This window comes from Fukomys damarensis, unplaced genomic scaffold, assembly GCF_012274545.1.
Source record: "Fukomys damarensis isolate Sample0158 unplaced genomic scaffold, DMR_v1.0_HiC HiC_scaffold_7, whole genome shotgun sequence".
Lineage (NCBI taxonomy): Eukaryota > Metazoa > Chordata > Mammalia > Rodentia > Bathyergidae > Fukomys > Fukomys damarensis.
In genome coordinates, this window is record NW_022900919.1 from 42,304,082 (window position 1) to 42,329,732 (window position 25,651).

Here is a 25,651-nt window from a genome sequence, read left to right on the forward strand (position 1 = left end):
TACAGGGGTAACACATCGTACTAAATATGTAAGGTCATATCTACATGGGTTTGATTACAGAAACTAATAAAGTATTCTCTAAATAATCAAAAAAAAGAATAAGATAAGACTATAAGAGCAAGAAGCAATTTAAGTATGTTCAGGGACCATTTTCATCTCCAGAATTAAGGATCATTTTAATGTGACATCATTGCCTTTTCTCTTTTACTTTCCTTTTTAGTTTTATTTTAGGATTCCCTATTTGTAATGTTCATACAGAAATTTCTTTAACTGAAATACCTAATAGTTTCTTTGGTGTGAAAAACTATAACAGTACACAGGATCCTAATGAGATAATTAATAATGTGAAATAGGAAGTAAAGGGCTAAAGGTGTAGGGAAAGTGGGAAGGGTGGGGGAAAGGTAATAAGGGAGAGGAAAAAAAATATGAGAAACTGAAAAAAATGGAAATAAAGTGCTTTTAAATGGGGAGGAGAGGAGGGGGTGAAGGGAGGGCAGGGACAAGGGGAAAAAATGAGAATCAAGACCTATTATGTAAAGGTACAAAATCTCAATGATGAATGTAACTGTATTGTATGCCTAGATTGTATCAATAAACTCAATAAAAAGAAAATACAACTATGTCTTGGTGATTTATTGACTGAAGGAGAAATGATGAGGAAAGGAATTAAAAGAGGATTTCAAGATCTCAGCTTGATATGTGTGTTTTTTTGTTTTTGGTACTGGGGATTGAACTAGGGACCTTGTGCTTGCAAGGCAGGCGGTGGTACCACTGTGCTAAATCCAAGCCCCTCAAGATCTCAGCTTGGTTGAGCAGTTAGGGCAAATGTGACAGAATTACTATCAAGATTAAGAGCAAGAAAACATGTAGGATGACACAGAATATCCATTTTGGAGCTTAGCATTATTAATATTGGAAGTGATTGTCTTTTAGAGACAGCTTGTTTTAAATGGGTGCATTTTCAGGCCTTGTATGGATTTGCCAAGGACAGGACATAAAAATCATGAACTATGCTTTCAAATCCTTCTTAAATGGAGCATATTAAGTAAATGTAATACAAGTTTCATCTAATTTTAAGACCTTTTTAGGGTCATATTTTGGTACAAGATTGCTAAAATTAAATCAGAAAAGGAACTTTCAGGTATTAAGAAACTCACTCCTCATCCTACCATTTCTTTGGTATTTGAGTCATCAATGGCAGCTTACTTGTTAAGAACTCCTGGCTCTGTTCACTTTTTAAACATTTAATTTTATTGGTACAATTTAAATACACATAAGGACCACATTCATCATAGGGAATTTGTACTTGTACATGATGTATCTTGATTCCTCTTTTTCTCCCAATCCCTTTTCTTCCCTTCAATTCCTCCTCCCCTCCTTATTTACAAAGCTTTGTATCCATTTTTCCCTTCTTTTCCTTTTCCTTTCTTCTTTCCCCCTTCCTTCCTTCCTAGTTCCCCTTTCCTTCTGAATAATTTCTTCCTATTTTGCATTATATAGTATACATTTGGGTCCTTATTTCCTCTTTCAGTTTCTCACACCAGAGGCAATGCAATATTTACACATATTTTTCTTCCATTTTTTTCCTTTTTCACTTTTTTCTTGTCACTTCCTTTCTCCTTTCCTCCTCCCTTATTTTCCTTCCCATTTTCCAACATTATACATCTCAGTCCTTATTTCCACATTCAGTTTCTCACTAAAGAAACAATGCAGTATTTGAACATATATGTCCAATTTATTTCACTTAAGAGTACATTCTCAAGGTCCATCCATTTACCTGTGAATGTCTGAAGCTCATCCTTCTTTATGGCAGAGTAGTACTCCATTGTATAGAAAAACCACATTTTCTTATCCACTTGTCAGTTGATAGGCATTTGGGCTGTTTCCAAGATTTATCTAGTTCAAACTGTGCTGCTATAAACATGGGTACACATATATAGCTATGGTATGATGTTTTCAATTCTTTTGGGAAGATACTAAGAAGAGGTATAGCTAGGTCAAAAGGGACCTCTAGTTTTTAGTTCTTTGAGAAATCTCCACACTGATTTCCACAGTGGGTGCACCAGTCTACACTCCCACCAGCAGAAAAGAAAAGTTCCTTCTTCCCACAGCCCCTACAGCATGTTACTGGTTGATTTCTTGATAGCAGCTATTGTTTCTGGAATGAGATGTAATTTCAGTGTTGTTTTAATTTGTATCTCTTGATGATCAGTGATGTTGAACGCTTTTTCATATATTTATTTGCTGTTTCTAATTCATCTAAGAAGTGTCTTTTTATTTCAGATGTTCACTTTTGCATTGGGTCTTTAAATTTGGGGGGGTTGATTTTTTTGAGTTCTTTATATAGTCTAGGTAATAGGCCTTTATCTAAAGAGCTGGCAAAAACTTTTCCCCACTCTGTGGGTTGTCTCTTTACTCTGTTGGTAGTTTTTCTTGCTGTGTAAAAGCTTTTTAATAAGATGAGGTCCCAGTTGTTGATTTTTTTTTAGTATTTCTTGTGTGGTCTGGGTTTTGTTCATAGTCTTTGCCTACTCCTATGTCCTCAAGCGTTCTACCTATTCTCTCTTTCAGCAGATTTAGTGTTTCTGTTTTAATATTTAGATCTTTGATCCCTTTAGATTTTAGGTTAGTATGTTGTGAAAGATATTGGTCTATTTTCAATCTTTGGCATGTGAGAAGCCAGTTTTTCCAGCACCATTTATTAAAGAGGCTTTCTTCCAGTGAAGGTGTCAAAGATAAGGTGATGCATACGTCTGAAGTCATATCTGCATCATCTAGTCTGATCCATTTGATCCTCAGGTCTGTTCTTCTGATAGTATCATGCCATTTTTATCACTGTAGCTTTGTAGTGTAATTTAAAGTCAGGGATTATAATATCCCTGGCTTTGCCTTTGTTGCTCAGAGTTGCCTTTGTTATTCTAGGTCTCACCTGGTTCCAAATGAATTTTAGGATTGTTTTTTCTAATTCTGTGAGATATGCTGTGGGATTATGATTGGGATTGCATTGAAACTGTGTAACTATTTTGGAAGTAAGGTCATCTTCACTATATTGGTTCTTCTTATCCAAGAACAAGGGATATCTATTTTCTGATATCCTCTTCATATATTTACACATTTATGTCTGATTGATTGATTGATTGATTGATTTTGGTACCAGGGATCAAACTTGGGTCTTTGTGCTTTTAAAGCAGGTAGCAGCACCACTGAGCTAAATCCCTGGCCCATTGTGTCTGATTTATTTCATGTAAAAGTACAGCTTCAAGGAGCATCCATTTAGCTATAAATCTCTCAAGTTTATCCTTTTTATGGCTGTGTAGTATTCCATTGTAACCTCCCCCCCCACACACACATCTTTTTTATCCATTCATTGGCCGATGGGCATTTGGGTTGTTTCCAAGGTTTAGCTATTATAAATTGTGTTGGTATAAACTGCTGTGCTCTGATGATGTATATTTTCCCTTTAAAATGAGTGGCACAAGATAGAAACAGACCTTGAACTCTGGGAGATATTAGTGGCATGATTTCCATTAGCAAATTATAAATTCAAACCATTTGACCTATGAAACTATTACTTAAAAGATAATCTCCTATTTATATAATCTACTATATGTGCCTAAAGCAAAATGTCATAGAAAGTATTTCAAAAAGATAATTATTGCTTATTATAACAACGAATTCTTTGTTACTCTATTTTAAAAACTCATCATATATAAAAAAGATTTAAAAGACTATTCCCAAAATATGAAGATTTTTAACAGTAGTAGAATGATTTCTCATTTATCCATATTTTATAAATTTTCAATATTGAAAACAACTTCTTGCAAAGATATTAAAGACAACTTACGCTAGAACCATGTTGTAATCTGAGTGGTTGAACATATATCCTCCAACAATCCACATTATATTTCCATTGACCACAGCTTTATGAGATGCTCTGGGGAGCTTTAAATTAGAATATTCCCTTCGCATCCAAAATGACTGGTTAGCTGGCACAGGAACTGAACATCCAGGACCTAATAAAATATCGTAATTTAGCTTCATAAACTTCAGCTTGAAAATTTATTGCATTTCAAGTTTAATCATCTAAATGTAACAGTTGTTTTTGAGGCAGGGTCTTGCTATGCAGTTCAGGCTGGCCTTGAACTTGTGGCGATCCTCCTGCCTCAGCCTCCAGAGTGCTGGGACTACAGGCGTGAGCCACCATGCCCAGCAATGTAACAAATATTTAAAGAATACTTTGTCTTTTATTTAGTATCCCATCAGTCAAATCTTTTTGCTTTTAAGGTATTAACCAAAGGTAATCTCTAATAAAACACAAAATTACACACTGATGACTTGGCCATACCCAGGTTAGGTGTTTTTAGCAATGAAAAATAGGTCTCAGGAGAAAAACTACACAAAAGAATTATTTATTTAGCTGGGCTTTGTGGCACATGCCTGTAATCCCAGCACTGGGGAGGATGAGGCAGGAGGATCATCATGAGTTTGAGACCAGCCTGGGTTACACAGTGAGTTCAAGTCCAGCCTGAACTACAAAGTGAGACCTTGTCTCAAAAAACCAAAAAAATTCAAATAGAAACTTTAGGGCTAAAATGTAACAACTAGACCTGGGAATAATAATAAAAACTACTTCTGGTAAAGCAAAGAACTTAGCAGAAGCAAGAGAGAGACTTCCTTCTTGGGAATTTGAGTTTCTGCTGCAATATCTGCAAAGTGGAAAGTACTCAAATACTCCAACTATTGACGCCTCATTATCAGTCAAACTCAACAAACCAAGGCATTTAAACAAGCACATTTCTTTTCAAAATGAAAAGGTTATGAGCAAGGTGTACATGTATGTATATGTATATATATATATATATATATATAACCCACTAGATCAGTAACAACTGTCTTTACTCATTTCAATTCTCTATTTCTGTAGATAATGCCATTAAGTGACTCCATCAGGACTCTAATGTATAACTGATCCTAATTTTCTCTGAACTTAGGGTAAATTTCTAAAGAAACAACATTATTGTCAGCTCTTCTTCCACCTCCCAGCTTGGTTCTCAGCTATTGAGACCAAATCATCCAACTTTCACAAATGAATTGCAAAAAATATCAACCCTTCTACAAATCAAAGGAGACCACTTTCACGTATGTATGAAACTGAATGATCTGTAAGAAGGACAAAGGGATGTGAAAGTTTAAATGTGGTCTGATATTGGTTAACATACACTGTACAGATGCTGAGAATAAAGCCTACTACAATTTATTAAACGGGATATTCTGTGAATTGAAAGAAAAATATAAGTAGAAGAAGCACCTACCCTGCCACTCAGGGAAGCAGGAACATCCTCTGACATCACTTGAATCGCAGATGCCTCGGTGAGGAAAGCCGCAGTTGTCTGTACAGTAAGGAATGTCACACGATTCACCTTTCCAGTTTGCCAAACACTCACATTCAACAGTGTTGCTGCTGTTACTGATCTTACACACTCCTCGGCCTGAGCAATTATTCGGACACATGTCAAAACTATAAAGACAGTGGGGAAAACTAAATGAACATAAAGCAATGCTTCAATTAACTTAGCAAAACTTCCTCCTACACAAGATTTAAGGATCTCTCTGCCTCTTCTGTTTACTCACAAATCCAACTGTAATACTTAGCAAATGCGGGCACTCAACATTACACAGTTAGGGCCTGAGATGCAAGCTATCAAATCAAATCAACTCCTCTGGATCTTCATAAGTAAAAGGTAACAGTAAGTAACTTGTACAGTTAAAAAAATTATAAGGAAGGAAGAGATTTGTGCAAAATTGTTCCGATTTAACTCCTTCAGGCTGGGACAACTACTCTTGTAGACTATTAGTAATGAGTCTTACATAATAGGAGAATTTACACTGTGAGTGTGTGGGAGGGGGGAATAAAGGAAACTGCTGACAATATACTCATGGTACATAAAACCCTGGATAATTTCTGAAACTTGTAGAACTTAAGATTATTGGAGGTTATTGCCCACACTGATGTAAAGTTCCTTAGTATCAGTATCTATTTGATTTCAAATGGAAGAAAGCAGGCCAATTTAACTTAATTTACAAGTTTAACTATGTCTTATAATGTGTCCTTTGATAATCATATTGCCAGCACTTTGAAATGACATAATTCAGATTTTAAAGAGGGGGAGATAAATGCACTATCATGATACTTTAAGAAGAGAGATTCTTCTACTACTGAGTATACAATAACTGCTAATATTTGTTAATTGTACTTAGCAAAAACACCTGATGTTTTTATTCATTAGGAAAACACCCCTCTTCCAGGAGAAGCCCGACAGCAGTAACACCTGGGTTAAAACCGTGCTCCACCATCACTACTCACACTGACAAGTATTTAGATTTTTGTGTCAATTTCTTCAATTATATAATGAGTGGAAAAATACTGCTCACAACTGAGTTTTTAAAAGAATTTTAAATGAGAAAACCCATAGAAACTGCCAGGCTGTAAGCCTCCAATATAACGGTATTAATTATTATCATTAAAACCACAAACATTAGATTTAAATGTCTTACTTGTAAGTGATATTAAATCCAGTCAAATTATAAGCAGCATCACTAAAAAAATGTAACAGGGCATAACCTGATGTGACAACAACCTCAGGGACAGTCTCGTTGCTGTCTCTCTCAGGAACAATCAGGCCACTGAAAGGGAAACACATTTCTTATAAAGGAAGCACAATCACAGACACATCAAACTGTGGAATTCATCTTTACAGTTTTAAAAGCCACATCCAAGAAGAAGCACAAATTCCTATGATTAATGTACAGAGCCTCCCTATTAGTCCTGGGTCTAGTTAGTTCTAGATTCTCTGAGGAAAAGCTCTGAAACTTTTTCTAGTCTTCCTTTATTACAGGTGTTTTGTTTTGTTTTTGTGGTACTGGGGATTGAAGCCAAGGTCTTTGTACTGAACTACATATCCTCAGTCCTTTTCTATATTTTTGAGACCGAGTCTCACGAAGTTACTCAAGCTGGGCTTGGACTTGAAATCCTCCTACCTCGGCCTCCCTGAGAGCTAGAATTACAGGCAAGGGCTACCGTACCCAGCTGACATAAAATATTTTTATATGTAATATTTGTTTATATAAAAATACCAAAAAAGCTAGACAAACTCATAACCTCAACATAACCAGCATTTTGATGCATTTTCTTTGCCCAGCTGGTACTACTCATATTTTATTCTATTTTACAAATGCTATGCTATAAGCAATCCTTGTCACTCAAAGTTCCCCAGGCCCAATCTAGGACCTCACTCAGAGCCTAGGACATAATATTCTAAATAAATATGAGTACCAATAAATCCAGAGGAGGAGAAGAAGTCCTGAATCAAAGGTTCTAAATAAAGGCTTTAAGGCTTTTGGTCCATAATACCAACTTATTTACCAGAGGGAAGCTGCTAACTTGACAGCCTGTCAATACAGAATAAAAGGGTCCAGGGCCGGGGATTTAACTCAGTGGTGCCACACCTGCCTCACAAGTGCAAGTGCTCTAAATTTGATCCCTGGTATCACCAAAAAAAAAAAAAAAACAAAAACAAAAAAAAGGATCCATTCTACCTCACCCTGCCTGCCAACAAAGAGAAGTACTAGTTTCAGTTTAGTTTTACTAATGTAATAAATGAAAAGACAATTTTTAAAACTATCATTTTGAGTTCTTTTGTACTCCAGAGGTTAATCACTTTCCTTATGTTTACTTGCCATTTTTATTTCTTCACATGCCCATGACTTTTACCCCACTATTGATTCAGCACAAAAACATTCAGTCCATGGAATGTGCTTCACACACAGAACCTACCCAATGAAGAAACACCACATAATCTATTACTCTCGTCCTCTACTCACTCACCCTTAGCCCTCTTGCTTAGAGCAGGTAGCACCTACCACAGGGCTATGACCATCTTAAATGCTCATTCACTCTGACCTAGGAGTTGTTTCTTTTTAGAAGAAACACTTGTTCATGTACACAAAGACAAGTATATTATAAAAATCTTAATGGCAGTACTATCCAGACGGCAACAGGTTGGAAAGCATCTAAGTGTTCAACCACTGGTAGCTATCTGAATGAGTTATTATAAGACAGGAGTAGCCAATAGCTGGAGAGGGGGGTGAGATGCCTTGGATGCTCTGCTTTCTGGGTTAGATCTAGCTCTTGAGGTAAACTTTAACTCAGGTCTAATTACAGTGGGAGAAAATAACCAGGGAACCCAACTCACACACAAAATGTCACCTGGTGGTCTTCAGCAACCCTTCACCAACCCAGGCTCTGCCATATCTTTAACAATGTTATTTTGATCACCACCCCATACCCTGAGAGCCTCTGGGTGCCATGACAGTTCCTCCAATGGCCATTAAGAGGTCAAAAACGTCACTGCCTGACAGAGGGGCAAAGTTAAGCTGCTCACTGGTAAGAGCAAAATCTAAAACAACTCTTTAATTCTACCCCAAACCCTAATGTTTAAAACCCTCACACAAAGCTCCCTCTGGGTTAAGTTCTGATTGGCATGCACCCATCCTATGCAGTGTAATTTCACAATCAATAAATCTTTGATGTTTAGTCTAAGATCTTGCTGCTCCTTTTGATCAAGATACCAAGAAATTGAAAAGACCCCTGACTTGGTGACAACTACATTATGTATAAGTCTACAGGACTAATGGGGAGCTAATCAAGGCAAGGCATTCTGATAAGTGAGGGAAGAGACCAAGGCCGCAAAACAATGGACCTAGTTAGTATAAGTACACATTTACCAAAACTTATATGAATGCATACAAAAATGACTGTAAGAGTATACAAGCAGAAAATAAAGATGAGGAAAAGATGGGGTATTCATTTAATTATTTTTTATTTTGCTGCACCAGGGATCAAACTCAGGACCTTGCACTTGTGAGGCAGGGACTGCACCTCTGAGCTAAATCCCCAGCCCATCATTTAATTTTTAACATGAAGATAGAACTCCAGGAACCCTAAGATAATGAAGGCACTCTGGAGGTTACAAAATACTGATACATTTTCTACCATGTATTCACCAAATTTTAATAAGCTTTTGTGAGGTGCTGTTCCAAATACCAGGAATACAACAGTGAAAAAGCCAATGTCCCCACCTCATGGAGTTCAGTTAGAGAAACAAGCCTGGATACATCTTTACATGTACATCTGTGTGTGTGAGTATATATAAAATGCCAGGCAGAGATAATGCCATGAAGTTTTCCCTTCAAGGCAAAAGTTAGTGCTTTAGAAAGGCAGTTAGGGAGCCAGGCACTGTTATGTGCCTGTAATCCCAGCTACTAGGGAGGATAAGGCAGGAATATTTTAAGTTTGAGGCCAGCCTGGGCAATTTAGCAAGACCTTGTCCTAGCACAGAAATTTTTTAAGATCTGGGATGTAGTGTAGGGGTGGAGTACTTGCCTAGCATGTTCAAAGGCCTGGATTCAATCGCCAGTACCATAAAGAAATGGTTTTAACAATGACCACACTTTCACTGGTCTTAATGATTGGGACCTACTGGTATGCTAATTGGTATACTAATTTTTTCAGATCTGGATTATTTGCACTTCCAGGAAGAAGGTGGAGAGGTGAACAGCAGAGAAACACCCTCTCCGAGATTTGGTGTTCAGATGCTGGAATACAGCAATGTGAGGAAAAAAAGGAGGAGGAAAAGTGGGTCCAGCAAGGATCTGAAGCAAGAATTAAAGCCCACAGGGAGAGAAAGGAGAGGGACTTCCACAAAGGACACAGTTTGTATGCAGTGTTTTCTCTCTGAGCCATGGTTCACTGTACGGAAGGGGTGACTCAAACCTGCAGACCCACAGTGACTACTAGCAAACCCCAAGGTCTTCACAAAGAAACATACCCATGGAATGAAGCCATGGACACAGCAGGCTACATTGAGTTATCTGGGTTCAGACATCCCCAGATGAGAGGGTAATTGGCCATCTTGGAGAGGAGTCAACTGAGCTCAGAACTCAGAGCAGCTGTAGGCTGGCTCCATCAGGGTGACAAGGAACTGAGTTCAAGTCAGCAGGAGGTCAGGGAGCCAAATTAAAGCCAACAGGGAGCAGAGTTCAAGCTGGCAGGAGGCACATGAAGTGTTGCAGGTGAAACAATTCAGGTTCCAGGCACACAGCCAGAAACCAGCCTGAGCTTCAGATCTAAAGATGCAAGTTTGCTGGGATTATCCACTAGCCTGCCATAAATCTATGGCTAGCTTGTTGGGAGTAATCATAGATCTGGGCTCTGCTTGCCTGATTTGTCTACCAGTGACAGCAGAGACATGCCTTGAAGTGAATATTATCTTCTCATTTTTTGTTTTGTTTTTTCTTGATTGTTCTTGTTTTTATGTAAGTGTGAATACTGTTTCTAATTTTGGTGTTGTTGTTGTTCCATTCTGTATTTGTTTTTACTTTTTCCTTCTCTCTTTCTCTTCTCTGTTCACAGAATAGCAGAAAACTTCCCAAGCAGGGAAAAAGAATTTGACTTACAGATAAGTGAGGCATATAGAACTCCAATTAGCTATGATTAAAACAACAACAACAAAATCTACACTGAGGAATATAATAGTCAAGATTCCAGAAATTCAACACTAGAACAGAAAATTAAAAGCTGTTAGAGAAAAGGAACAAATCACCTATAAAGGAAAGCCCATCAGAATCACAGCAGACTTCTCAACACAAACGCTCAAGTCAAGGAAAGCCTGCAGTGAAGTATTTCAAGCCCTAAAAGAAAACAACATCAACCCAGACTGATGTACTCCATAAAACTATCTTTCAAAAGTGATGAAGAAAACACATATTTGCATGACAAAGAACACCTGAAGAAATCCATGACCACGAAACCAGCACAGCAAAATGTTCTGAAGGACACTCTAGAAAGAGATAACAAGGACAACAACTCCATGAACCACAAAAGAATGAATCCACCAGAAGGGCCAGGGATTTGGCTCAGTGGTTCCATTGCCTGTCTCGCAAGTGCCATGCATTTTATCAGACCATAGTGCAATGAAATTGGAAATCAATGGCAAAAGAAACCACAAGAACTTTATAAACACATGAAAATTATACAACACTGCTGTACAACAAATGGGTCACACATAAAATTAAAGAATTAATCAGTTTCTATAATTAAATGATAGTGCCAATACAACATACCAGAACTTATAGGACTCAATGAAAGCAGTCCTGAGGGAAATTTCTAGTGATGAATTCCCATATCAGAAAAACAGAGTGAGCTCAAATAAACAACCTAGTGGAATATTTGCAAATACATAATGACGTATCTTGGGGATAAGACCTAAATCTAAACATGAAGTTCATTTATTTTCATATATATCTCAAATACACAGACTGAAAGTAATTTGGAAACTACCTTTAATAATTTTGTGCATGAATGTGCTGAATGTCTATAATTTTGTTCAGATGACTGCAGAACCTGGAAAAGCTGTTGCTGCTATTGACGCATAACATACTGCTATTATTGGTATATATATATATATATAAAATTTGAATTTTTGGAAACTTTAACAGTGCTGTCAACTTTGGAAAAAGTTATCCCAATTTACTGTGTTGAGTTAGCATTGTACAGAAATGGACAGCCATACTGGTCTAGAAATGTTAACTTTTTTGTTATTTTTATTTTTTCCATTTGTACAGGGGTAATGCACTGTATTAAATATGTAAGGTCATATCTATGTGGATTTGATTACAGAAACTAATAAAGTATTCTCTAAACAATGAAAAATAAGAATAAGATAAGACCACAAGAGCAAGAAGCAATTTAAATATGTTCAGGGACCATTTTCATCTCCAGAATTAAGGATTATTTTAATCTTACATCATTGCCTTTTCTCTTTTACTTTCCTTTTTAGTTTTATTTTAGGATTCCCTATTTTTAATGTTCATACAGAGATTTCTTTAACTGAAATACCGAATAGTTTCTCTGGTGTGAAAAACTATAATAGTACACAGGATCCTAATGAGATAATTAATAATGTGAAATAGGAAGTAAAGGGCTAAAGGTGTAGGGAAAGTGGGAAGGGTGGGGGAAAGGTAATAAGGGAGAGGAAAAAAATATGAGAAATTGAAAAAATGGAAATAAAGTGTTTGTAAATGGGGAGGGGAGGAGAGGGTGAAGGAAGGGCAGGGACAAGGGGAAAAAATGAGAATCAAGACCTATTATGTAAAGGTACAGGATCCCAATAATGAATGTAGCTGTATTGTATACCTAGATTGTACCAATAAACTCAATAAAAAGAAAAAAAATAATTTTGTGCATGAAAAAATATCATGTGAAATTTTCCATTTGCAGAGTCACATCAGAACTCAAAAAGTTTCTGATTTTGAAGCATTTCAGATTTCAGATTAGAGACACTTTATCTGGACCAGAATCCCTTCAAACATCAAAGGATAGGTACTTGAAAGGACATGCCAAAAAGGCACATCAAAACTGTTATGGCTTATATCTAGATGTCTCCTCAAAGCCTCTTGCACTCATAGGTGGGGCTTTTGGGAGGTGGCTGTGACAGAGGCGCAACAACTGGATGAGCCCAATGGTTGGTTCTGGGTGTGGAGAATGGGAAGGCCCATGCTAGGTACTGATGGCACCAACCAATCTGTTTTAGCCTGGACGGAATAAAAAGTATGCTTGTACCCTGGATGGATTAAAAAGGGAAAGGAAGGCTCCCTGCTTGCTGCTTCCTGCCTACCCTGACATGGACTGTCTTCTAGCCATCCTGCCCTGTCTTCTAGCCAGTCAAATATGGACTGAAACCTCAACCAACTATAAGCTAAAATAAACCTTTCCTCCTTTAATTTGTGGGTGTCATGTACTTTGTCCCAGCACTGAGAAATCAAATAGACGAAAAACAATCTCCCAGTAAGAAACACTGGCACAAGAAGGAACCGGAGACTTCTCACAGGTGGGAGATCCTGTACCTCTCTTGGCCTAGAATGAATTTTGAGATCGAAGAGGCATGAAGTCTGTTATGATTTGGATATACTCTACATCCCCCTAAAACACTCACTGTATTGAAGGCTTAGCTGTTTAGGCTTTTGGGAAGTGATTGGATAATGAGGACTCTAACTTCACCAGTAGATTAATCCAAAGATGAGTTCATAATGTGATGGCTTTGTTGGGAGATGGTGGAAATAGGAGGTGAGGCTTACCCGAAGGGAATGAATGCATCATGAGTGTGACCTTTGGGACTATATCTAGTCCCTGGTTCCTTTCTCGCTGGTGCTCTTTCCTCCTCTCTCTACTTCCTGGATATCATAAAGTAAGCAGCTTTCTTCCATAACAATTTTCTACCATGTCTGCCTCACCATAGACCTAGAAGTAATGGAGCAGCTGACCATGGACTAAAACCATGAGCCAAAATAAACTTTTCTTGGGGCCTTCATCAGAGCAGACCAGTGAGGACTGCCCAGCTGTGCAGGCACCTCTGCAGCATTCCACCACCCCTCCACCCCTACCCACCACCCCAGCTCTTGGGGCTCCTGGCTGTGCCAGTACCTGGATCCACACGGCAGAGGCACAGGTCTCTGTACTGAGCTCCAGAAAATCGAACAGAAGTGAACTGCAATAAAGACACATCAGACCTCCGTAGTTGGTAAGTTCGAGGGATCACCACTTTCCATCAGAACTTAGACTACCTTGGGGGGAAGGGCAGCTGGGACCTGCCATAGAACCTTGCAGAGTTAAACCCTGCAGGAGGTCAAGGAGCTCAACTTGGGCCTTGCAGCCACAATTCAGCCTGAATCTCAGGGGTCTGCCATTGGCTACCTGAGACTAATTGACTTAGTTCTTCACATTGCTCCTCGCATTGTCTACTGTGGCAGCAGAGATATAACCTGAAAGAGGCCCTTCAAATTTTTTTTCATTCTTTCCTTATATTTTTAATTTTTATTTTTAAAATTTTATTTTTTCTCATTCTTCAAATTCCTTTTTCTTTCTTCCTTTCCCCACTCAGTCTCTTGCTCCTGCACATTATTCTTCATCTCCCTTTCTGTTCCTGTCCCTGCCCTGATTTGGATTTCTTCTTTCTCTTCCTTTTTTCTATCTTTTTCCTTTGCTCGATTGTCATTAACTTCAAAGGAAAATGAGCACAATTTATAGCTTCCCAATTACTGTTAAGTTGTTCTATTCTTCTTCTCTTTGTTCCTGCACTCTGACTTCTCCTCTCATCTTCAACAGTTCCCTAGAGTTTGTGTGATCATCCTGTGTCCTCTGGCTTCACTTGAAACCATCTCCTATTCTTCTACCTACCCATTCCTCTCTTTCCAACTCCTTCTACGTCTCCATCCTGAAGGGTAAAGTTACTATATTGAAGAGTTTATTCACTATAAACATATTGTGGGCTGGTCCTCAATTTTTATTTAATTCACATAGTTAAAGGTGATAGATTAATAGCTACCACAAATTGTCAATTTCTAAGCTGTGCTTGATGCTATTGTGTTGCTGATTGTATCAACTGGGATAAAGGTTGTGATTGATTTAATCAGTTGTCCTTCCTGATATGAAAATGAGAGTGCATCTGAGTCATTAGAGACTCAAAACCGAGAGTAGCTATATCAGGAAGATCAAAGTACTAATACAGGAATTACAAGGACAGCACCAACAACAAAAATAAAAATGAGAAAACACTTAAGCAAGGCACAAATACAGACTTCCAGTTCACCAAAGGCAAATTCTAGGGGAAACCAAGGTGGAAAAATCTGACAATCAACCACCAGGACACCCTGAACTCATAGCACAGGAAGTAACAAAACAGAACAATCAGGCTCTAGAAAAATTCAAAACAGAAATAATTTCCCAGATGACTACAGAGATGGTAAGCATTTTGAAAGACATGATTAGAGACTCTAGAACAGAAACAAACAAACAAAAAATAGATGAGTTCAGGACCACGATAGAAGCCATGAATGCCCAGCATAAGAAATTAATGCCCAACATAGGAAAAAATGGAATCCATGAAACAGATTCAAACAGATATCCAGGAGATACATTCTTTTCAGATGCACATGGGTCATTCTCCAAAAGAGACCACATACTAGCTAGACCAAAACTACTATACAGATTCAGTGTAATCCCAATTGAAAGTCCAATAGTATATTTCACAGAACTAGAAAAAATAATCCAAAAATTCATTTGGAAAAAGAAGAGACCTAAAATAGCAAAAGGAATTCTAGGCAAGAGACATGACAGGAGTATCATAAGTCCCAACTTGAAAATATACTACAAAGTACTATGATAAAAACAGCATGGTACTGGCAAAGAAAAAGACCCAAGGATCAGTGGAATAGATCAGAAGATAGAGAAACAACTCCAGATGTACTCAGCTACCTCATCTTTGACAAAGGAGTCAACTATCCTCAGTGGAGGAAAGATAGACTCTTCAATAAATGGTGTTGGAAAAAATGGATTTCAACCTGCCAAAGATTAAAACTAGACCCTTAACTTTCACCATGCACTAAACTAAAATCCAAGTGAATTAAAGATCTTAATTATTAAAACAGAAACACTAAACTTGCTGGAAGATAAGTTAGGTAGAACTCTCAAAGACATTGGCATAGGAAAAGACTTTATGCATGGGAACTAGCACAAAGAATCAACAACTGGGATCTCATCTTATTAAAAACCTTCTGCACTGCAAGAGAAACCACCAACAGAGCTAAGAGACAACATACAATGTGGGAAAAAAAATTTTACTAGCTGCTCCTCAGACAAAGGACTATTATCTAGAATATATTAAAAACTCAAAAAAAAATCAGATCCCCCAAATATAAAGACCTGATTCAAAAATGGGCATCTGAAATGAACAGACATTTCTCTGACAAAGTAAAAGCAGCAAAGAAATATATGAAAAAATGTTCAATATCACTGGTCATTCAAGAGATGCAGACGAAAACAACACTGAGATTCCACCTTACCCCAGAAAGAATGGCTGCTGTCAAGAAATCAACCAATAATAAATGTTGGCAGGGTTGTGGGGAGAAAGGAACCCTTCTCCGTTGTTGGTGGGAGTGCACTGTTGAAACCACTGTGGAAATCAATATGAAGATACCTCAAACAACTAGGATTAGAGGTTCCACTTGACCCAGCCATCCCTCTGCTGGGTATCTTTCCAAAAGAATTAAAAGAATCATACCACAGTGATATATGTGCACCCATGTTTACAGCGGCACAGTTTGTAATAGCTAAAACTTGGAAACAGCCCAAATGACCATCAATTGGAGACTGGATAAAGAAGATGTGGTTTTTCTATAAAATGGAGTACTATTCAGCCACAAAGAATGAGAAACTAGAGTCATTCATAGGAAAATGGATGCATACTAAGGCCACACTTTTAAGTGAAATAAATAGGACACACGTGTAAATACTGAATAGTTTCTCTAGTGTGAAAAACTAAAAGTGTAAATAGGATCCAAATTGTATAACTGATAATGTGAAACAGAAAGAAAAGGGTAAAGGTGGAGGAGAAGTGGGAAGGGTAGGAAATAAGGGAAAAGAAAAAATATTAGAAAAGGAAAAAAATGGAAACAAAGTCTTTGTAAATAGTGGAGGGTGGAAGGGGTGAAGGGAGGACAGGAGTATGGGGAAAAAATGAGAAGCAAAATCTGTCATGTAAAGGTACAAGATCTCCATGATGAATGTAACTGTACTGTATATCTAAAAACTACCAATAAACTCAATGAAAAATAAATAAATAAACTTTTCTTCCTGAAAGTTGTTTTGTCTTGTGTGTTTAGTCATAGGGACAAAAGGATAGTTACCTGTAATTCCAATCCTTGCTCCATATTCCTGGGTTAGGCACTGATATTTCTAAGTCTCAATTTCCTCAAATTACACAGGAGAAATCCCACAGAGCTCATAGTGATATAGTGAGGATCAAGCTAGTACAGTGTGTGGGGTCCTGAAGCACAAATTTACACTAATAGGTGCTCAATTATGTGATAGCTGATGGTCTTTATATGGATGGAGCATTCAAGTGTACAAGATGAATGATTCTACCAACTGTAACAAACTACATGAAGCTGGAGAAAATGAATTGGCCAGCTTCCTCACTGTCAGAGAGGCATTGGTTTCTACTAACTTCAAACTTGAAACTGTGACAGCTTTAGAGCTGATGGACTTCTCCCAGTCTGAAACCAAAACAACAGTTTTACGAAAAAAATAAACTTTTACAGAGTAAATGGACACAAACATAGCCTAATTCAGAACACAAGAAAAGGAAAAGCATGTAGACGATGAAGAGATACTACAGATATGTCTTTCAGCTGTGAATGAGGAGCAGTCTGGCTCCCTACCCCTTCCCCTAGGGAGATCAATATGTGTATGTGGAAGCCAGGTAGGTGTCAGGTCCAATATAAAAGTATGTGCAGTCTAGGCCCCTACCAACTGTTCAACTTCAGCAAATCTAGAACTATTGGCCCTTGGTTGTTCATACTATTATATTTCAAACACAGACCATCACTGTTTTTGAAAACTACAGAACTTTTTTTTTTTTTTTGATAGCACATATTGGGAACCTGAACCCAGGGTCAGCACTTTATAAAATTTTTATTTTGAGCCAGGCATGGTAGCACACACCTGAATCCCAGCACTTGGGAGGCTGAGGCAGAAGCACTGCTGTAAATTCGAGGCTACATAGTGAGATCAAGGTCAGCCTAAACTACACAGTGAGATCCTGTCTCAAAAAAACAAAAACAAAAACAATTTTTTTTCTTAATTTTGAGACAGGGTCTTGCTAAGTCACTAAGTTGCCCAAGTCGGGTTTGAACTCACAATCTTCCCAGAGTGCTGGGATTACAGACGTGTGCCACCATGCCTGGCAGAACTAGATATTTTCTTAACAGACTTGAAACGTGGCATAAATGTCCCAGACAAATATGAGCTTTCTAAACACACGACTTTACCAACTATACTATGTAAATTTATTAGTAATCCTCAGTTTGACATGTTTGTCTCCTTGCAATGCTATGTGCTTTTCCAGGGTCAAAAGATGTAGGAAGTAAGGCAGATTGGTAAAGTCAGAGGTCAGAGCCCTGGCAGTTAGGAAATAAAACAGAGTCTATACTTTTGCCTGGTGAAGAAGAGTCTAAGAATATGAGTTATGTGTCTTCCTTTGGTTATTTTCTCTAAGCATGCTGCAGGCAGTCTGACCATGTTTTCAAATGGGTAGCAAACAGGCGGATTTCTCCTTTCACAAGGCTTCCTCTATTATCATTAATGTCTAACCTCATCAATGCATGACTTTCTTTAAAGTCATAGTAACTCTACAAAGAATTGCTCTTTTCAAAAATGTTCTCAGGAAGGAAATCACTTCCCTGCTCCATCACAACTACAATCTTGGTAGCTCCCTACCAAAAGTACCTGCTCCACAAGGTGCTCCACACATGCAACTGTTAAACCACAAAATCCTAATGCTGGAGAGTAGGAAGAGTCTTACATTGCTCCAGTGATTCTTACATTTGTCTGGTAATGCAACTTTCATTAAACTGATTTTTAAAAAGAACTTCAATATATAAAAAGATAATGTGATCCACCAGTTCAGAGTCAAAATAAGCTACACATTTTCAATGCACCCAAAAAGAACACAGGGTAAAGCAGTGGTGGTAAATCTATGGTACGTGTGCCACAACAGGCTGTTTGGTATCAATGAAAGCTTTACAAGGTTTGCTGTCACAGGGGTAAAGAGACAATGTACAACACCTTCATCTTAGGTTTTCAAAACTGAAATCCAAAGCGTTACTGTGACTTATTCAAGTTCCCACAAAGACATGGGCAGAACCTAGACATAAAGTCTATACTTTCTGAATCCTGTTTGGTTCCTCTTTATTGTTATTGGCCCTGATAGAGATATCTGCTGTCAGGCTATCTCTGCCCTGGACCTTCAACACATAACCATTGGGTTGATTTCTCTACCCAAAGAGCTCCTGGTCCAAGAGCAAGCCATCTTGTGGAGGCCTCAGCAAGAAAGCAGTTTACAAAGTGCTCTGCACATCAGTATTTCAGGCAAAGTTTAATTTTTCACCTTTTCTCAATATATTTTTAGGAAATTCACATTCAAATATATAATAAGTAAATTTAAGCAGTGCATTAACTTATACTATTAACCGACTTTCTGTACACATACTTTGGCTTCTCTTAAATGTCACTGATAAAATAATTATAGCTTTCTTGTTTTGTTGTTTCATGTGTCTGCCCATCAAATAGTCCAGATGAACTATGGGTTTGTGTACAACTGCTTGGCTCACGTTCCCACAAGGGTACTGGCGAGCTGATTGAAAATGCCTGGCACACAACACACATTCCATGAGTTCTGATTAACAAATGCAAAAACAAGTGAATCCTTAAGAAGTACTCCTAGAGAATATCATTAGTTTTTGTACTTGCATTAAAGCTTGAGGTACCCTCTGCCATAATACAAGCTACGTTTCAAAAGCAGGTATGAAGATATTCATGCTTAATACTTGGTCAATGTCACTTTTAATGCTTAGATGGCCTCTCCATCTCTATGTGTGTTATGGCTTGTGTTTAGATGTCCCCCCAAAGCCTCATGCTTTTTCAGAGGTGGCTAAATCTACAGTGTGTGATTGATTCAAGGTGGGGCTAGGCCCAAGGGCACTAGGATTAAAGGTGTGAGTGCTATTAAAGGTGTGAGTGTGAGTAGTCTGAAAAAGATAAAAGGGGCAGAAAGACATTGTTAAGGTTCCTTATTGTTTTTGCCACCTTCTGTCCACCACGACTCATTGCCCCTCTGTCATGTGCCACTCTGCCTTGGAGACAGCTGATTATGGACTAAAACCTCTATCTGTGAGCTAAATAAACCTTTCCCTTTTAACTTTGGGAGTTGAATATGTTGTCTCAGAAAGAAGAGAAAAGTAACTAAGACAATGTGAAACTGTAAATCTCAGAAAATAGCCTTGCTCTCAGTTCAAAGAGAGGCTGGACTGCACTCTAGGCAAAAAGAGTGGAGAAATACAAGGTCAAATCAGTCTCCTGATCTCCTGTCCCTTGGCTTCTCATGTACTGCTTATTATATTCCTCACCCACACAGAACATCAACCAGATTAGCCCCAAGCGAGGAGCACAAAAAATATTTGTTGGCCTGATTTTCTTCAAAGTCAAGGAAATAAAATGTTTGAAGGAGAGCAATCTAAAAAGTCAGTTGCAGATGAAAAATAACAACTATGGTTCCCTAAGGAGATACACCCTTTGAAAAACATATGGTACAATACTTTATCATGTAAGAGGAAGAAAAACAAAGTTTGAATTCTCATTTAGAATAAACAACAGTGCTATTTACTAGTAATAAAAACTAAAATACCAAAACAAATTCAGAATACCCCATACAGTTGGTGAAATTGTTTTAACTACTAATGTAAAGTGTACTTGTTGAAAAAAAAAAAATCACCATACATAATCCTCATTCCCAGCAGGTAACCACTGTTGATATTAGGTGTATTCTTCGAAAAAGTTTCCCTTGCCCATAATAATGCTTATACATGAATATGATTCAAATTCAAGAAATAATTCCTAAGGAACTATGCAATAAAGAGTACACAAGAACAAAATCAACGTGGCTTCTAAGATTTTTCACAGAAATATAATTTAATACAAAATGTAAGCTTCACTATCACCACCAGATAGCTAGAGAAACCAAGTTGGGATCAGCACATAAGTGACAGACTCCATAACTAGTACTCATTCAACAAAATAAAAGTGTTAGGGGATATTTACTTTATTATAGGTAATAGTGCAATCCAAGAGATACATTTAAATCTAGAAATCAAATAATGATTGCCTAGTAGTTATATGACTGAGCTTACCTAAAGGCAGCAATTAGTGGTGCATAAATTGAGTCTCCATCATAAACATACAAATGGTCCCAGCTACACTCTGTAGCAAAATGATTGAAACGAAGTCTCATTATTCTGTTTGGCCTAAAAAGAGCATAAAAGGTTATTTATATTAATCATCATAAAAACATTTGAAAAAACAAAGACTTTTAAAGAATTTTCCAAGAGAAAAGAAATTAATAATATATAAACAACATTCCTTCATTTGTCAAAGATTGATTTAGTACTTACTGTGTGCAAGAGAATAAACATGTAATGAGAAACAAAACAGATATGTTGAGTGACTCTTTGAGACTTACAGCCTATTTACCATCCAGTCTTTAACACTCTCTGCACCAATCCATTAACCCTTCCATTTCTCTGCTTCCATCCTTAATCAATTTAAGACTTCATACAATAGCATTTCACAAACACATCTCTCACTTTCTAAACTTGCATGCTCCTGTGCCTTCTCCTGACACTGCCTGGTGAAAGTCTTGTCCTAGAGGAAAGTATTTACCTGATCTAACTTAGATCAAATTCAAAGAAATCTAAGCTGTACTGTGAAAAGTCACACTACTGGGCAGACTTATTTTAGTACTGGCCTCTGCTCACCACTTCACATAGCATTTGGATTCTATGAACACTCCTACCACTGACTCTCCCTCTTCAAAATTGCAAATTCTCAATGATCATTTCAAACCATCTAGTCCCACCTTCCTAGTTATGCTGAGTATCTTGACAAAGTTTCTTGAAATTTCTATTTTCCAAAACAGATAAACCTATTTCTCCTACCTTTCAAATATTTAACATTTCCCTCTCATCTGAAACTTTCCCACCCACATTTAAATTGGCTTATCACATATTTTAGAAAACAATAAAACCAAAAAAGCCTTAGATTTGCAAAATGAAAAACAATGCTACTTTCCTAACTAAAAATTTCCTTAAATAAGATTTTTTTCATAAAAATGACATTTATGTTAACATGTAGTGCGTTTATAATTGTTGCTTTTAAGTGATTAGTAGATTTCTTGGTTTTACCTTCTAAAATGGTAAACACAAGAGATATAACCCCCATAAACAAAAGTTACTTGGAATCGTCAAAGCTTAAGAGTATAAAAAGATCCTGAAACTAAAAAAAGTTTGAGAATGGCTTTATTAAAGGTCTGCCATGAAGACAAAAAGAAGGACAAAAAGAAGGAAACAGCTGGGGGACACAGGAGATCCAGAGAAGGAGTACTTAGGCAGTCATGTTTATTCTCATGTTTCTGTCCACAATAAAAACAGGCATTCAGGGGCCTAAGTATAAAGCTCTGGTAGCACTTGCCCTAGCATGTGTGAGGCCCTGGGAGCCATTCTCAGCACCATTAAAACAAATAGTATTTAGAAAACTGACACAGCATTATAATCTTATACTGCTTTAAGCATTAAAAACACTTTAACAGTCTCATAAACTGTTTTTTGTTTTGTTTTGGTTTTTTGGTACCAGGAATCGAACTCAGGACCTTGCACTTGTGAGGCAGGTGGTGGCAGCACTGAGCGAAATCCCTGGCCCTTGGAAACTATTATAGTTGAAAATTTACAAATTTCTGGTATTTACCACTCATTTGAAGCATTAAATCAACTTGAAACTGTTTTTAAAAATTAACAATGAAAATTAAGAAAAATAAAAACATTCACTTGCCAAAGGAAAAGTTATTAAATAAAAAATAACTTCAGTACTTTATACTATAAGTTGTTAATTTCACTTGTAGGAAAAGCAATGCAACACTGAGCTCTATCCTATAAATAAAGTATCAAAAAGTTAACTATTTCTACTTACTGTCCTTCAATGAGCCATGTGCACTTCGTTTTATATTTATAATTTCCAGGTCCATCTGTTACAAAACCAGAAGATCCAGTTAGTCTGTAATTTAAATTGAGAGAAAAAAAAAAGGTCAGTGTTCAGAATTTTATGTATTAATCTTTCTTAGTGTGAAACATAATACAAATTAGGCAGATTGGGTACATTAATGTATACCATAACAGAAAATAGTCATAACAGTCATATTCAATGAGTGCACAAATTTGAATGAAGCAGACTTGCTACATACCTAAAAAGTAAATATAAACATACTAACCAACAGAGATGAACAAAAAGCATACCTAAATCCAGCAAATGCTTCCAAAAACCAACCCAACCTTTAAATAACAGACATTCAAAGAGAGACCATCATTTCCTTTTTTTTTTTTTGGTTTTTTGAGACAGGGTCTCACTATGTAGCCCAGGCTGGTTGCGAACTCACAACGATCCTCCTGCCTCAGCCTCCTAAGTGCTGGGATTACAGGCGTGTGCCACCACGCCCAGTGAGACCATCATTTCTCTAAACTTTATTATGGCTGAATTTTACAGCTGGAAGAACTGTAACTATCATACTACAAACCTGATATAAAGCCAGCACCAAAAATGCAAATCAAAGGAAGACAAAGAAGAACAGTACAAACAATCCACAGAAACCACTTTACTTTAGACTTTTAGTTTTATGAATAAATAAATTTCCCATTTGTGTGTGTGTGTGTGTGTGTGTGTGTGTAGGCTCAAAAAGTTTAATGGCTTTCTACTATGCTTGGTTTGCTTCTAAGAGTTTCTATGAACATATAAACAGACTTAGGTACAGCAAACAGTATCACTTTTAGAAAAGAAATAGGTCATTTTTATTTCTTTATTTAGGTACCAGGGATTGAACTCCAGACCTTGCGCTTGCAAGACAAGGTCATCTTTATTTGGGATTTAGCTCAATGGTGCTGCCGCCTGCCTCGCAAGCACAAGGTCACGAGTCTGACCCCTGGGACCAAAAAAAAAAAAGCAGTACTATAAATGTTTACTTAATATATTTAAATATACACATTTACAAAACTGTACAGATAATGCAGATATGCTCATAGGCATGTGTTAACTAAAGAACAATTCCCCTTTGTCATAAAGGCTTGACCATAAAGAAAATTTCAATAAATGGGGAAAATTAAAATTAGATGGCTTATTCTCTCCAATTATTCCCACCTACTCCCAACCAAGACAAATATTTAACTACCAGCAAGCATTATTAACTATTTTTCTTCATTCTCATAAGCCTACGACATTCATGTAGTTCTCTTAAACAAATTTTGGTTACGCAATTATTATACGTTTCTACATCTTTCTCTTCTCACTCAACAAAACTTTGAGGAAATCTCTCCAATAAGTAGGCATTAGCCTAATTCATTCATTTTCATGTAGTACAATATTCTGACCTATGGAAGTATCAATTTTCTGCCTGTCCCATACTAGCATTCTTTTGTTTTTCAGATGGTTGGCATTATAAATACTGCTATAATACCCCTCACATATTGCCTTATTTGTGCTTTTATTTCTAAGACTAAAATCTTAGGAAGAAGATTACTGGGCCAAAAGGAGTAAAAAAAAAAAAAAAATCACTGTTAAGAAAACTGCCAAATTATTTTCTGAAAGACTACAACAATTCTCCCACCGCCTGCCTTGCAAGCAAAAGGTCCCGAGTTTGATCCCTGGTACAAAAAAAAAAAAAAAAAAAAAAAAAAAAAAAAGGGAGAAAGGTTAAATCCATGAAAAAAAAAAAAAAAAAAAAAAAAAAAAAAACAAACTATAACAATTCTCACTTGCACCACCAATATATGAGAATATGCTATTCACATTATCTCTGTATTCAGTGTTCTTGTTTCTTTTAAATTTTGCCTATTTTAATTTGAGAGTTCCTGTATATTAGTGAACAGTCCAGCAGTTACTGAAAAGTTAGCAGATTTGAAAGGAGAAAATAAAAAATATCAACCTAAAATTTCAGGTCAAGTTTGACAGTGTCACTGATGAGATCTAGGTGTAGATGTGAGTACTGCCTGGCACTAAGCCTAGTTCATCAGCAGTCACACAAAAGCACCAAATTGAAACATAAAGGCATTTCAATAATATAAGGCCAGAAATAGAATAAGCTCTTTGATACTACCAATTTCTCAGTTCAAGAATACACTGAGCTGTACTGTATACCTAAAATGTACCAATAAACTCAATAAAAACAAAAAAAGAATACACTGAGGATAATGCTCCAGTGGAAATAAATACAGGAAGTATAGAGAAGCCTTCCATAGGTGGCAGGCTTCAGAGAAATCATCTAATAATTAATTTACTTCTGTTATTACCCAATAATGTAGAATATAAAATTCTTAATTTTCCCCATCTATTGAAATTTTCTTTATGGTCAAGTACCTCGAACACTGACAAACTAACCAAAGTTCCTTGGACATTTTTTAAAAACCTATTGTAGGAACTTTTTGTTGTTTGTGTGAGCCACTGGAGATCAAAGCCAAGACTTTGAGTATGTTAGATGAGTGCCCTACCCCAAAACCATACACACAGCCTAAAACATTTATTCATTTTTTTCCTCTCATTGAGTTTATTGGTACATTTTAGGTATACAGTACAGTTACATTCATCATTGGGATTTTGCACCTTTACATGACAGGTCTTGGTTCTCATTTTTTCCCCTTGTCCCTGCCCTCCCTTCACCCTCTCCTCCCCTCCCCCTTTACAAACACTTCATTTCCATTTTTTCATTTTCTCATATTTTTTTCTTTTCCCTTATTACCTTTCCCCTATACTTCCCGCTTTCCCTATACCTTTAGCCCCTTTGTTCCTATTTCACATTTTCAATTATATCATTAGGATCTTATGTACTATTATAGTTTTTCACACTATAAAACATTTATTCTTTATATGCATATATATTTATTTGCT

General features: G+C 37.0%; 1 protein-coding gene across 1 annotated transcript in view; it reads right to left on the minus strand.

Moving 5' to 3' along the window:
- Window positions 1–25,651, minus strand: part of Atrn (attractin) — a 178,142-nt gene that overhangs the window by 93,839 nt on the left and 58,652 nt on the right. The window contains exons 3-7 of the mRNA XM_010611054.2: window positions 22,691–22,774; window positions 20,860–20,973; window positions 6,556–6,684; window positions 5,313–5,518; window positions 3,845–4,013 (exon numbers count right to left, since the gene is read on the minus strand). Of these exons, the coding sequence (XP_010609356.1) occupies window positions 3,845–4,013; window positions 5,313–5,518; window positions 6,556–6,684; window positions 20,860–20,973; window positions 22,691–22,774 (702 nt within the window). The remainder of the gene's footprint in view (window positions 1–3,844; window positions 4,014–5,312; window positions 5,519–6,555; window positions 6,685–20,859; window positions 20,974–22,690; window positions 22,775–25,651) is intronic.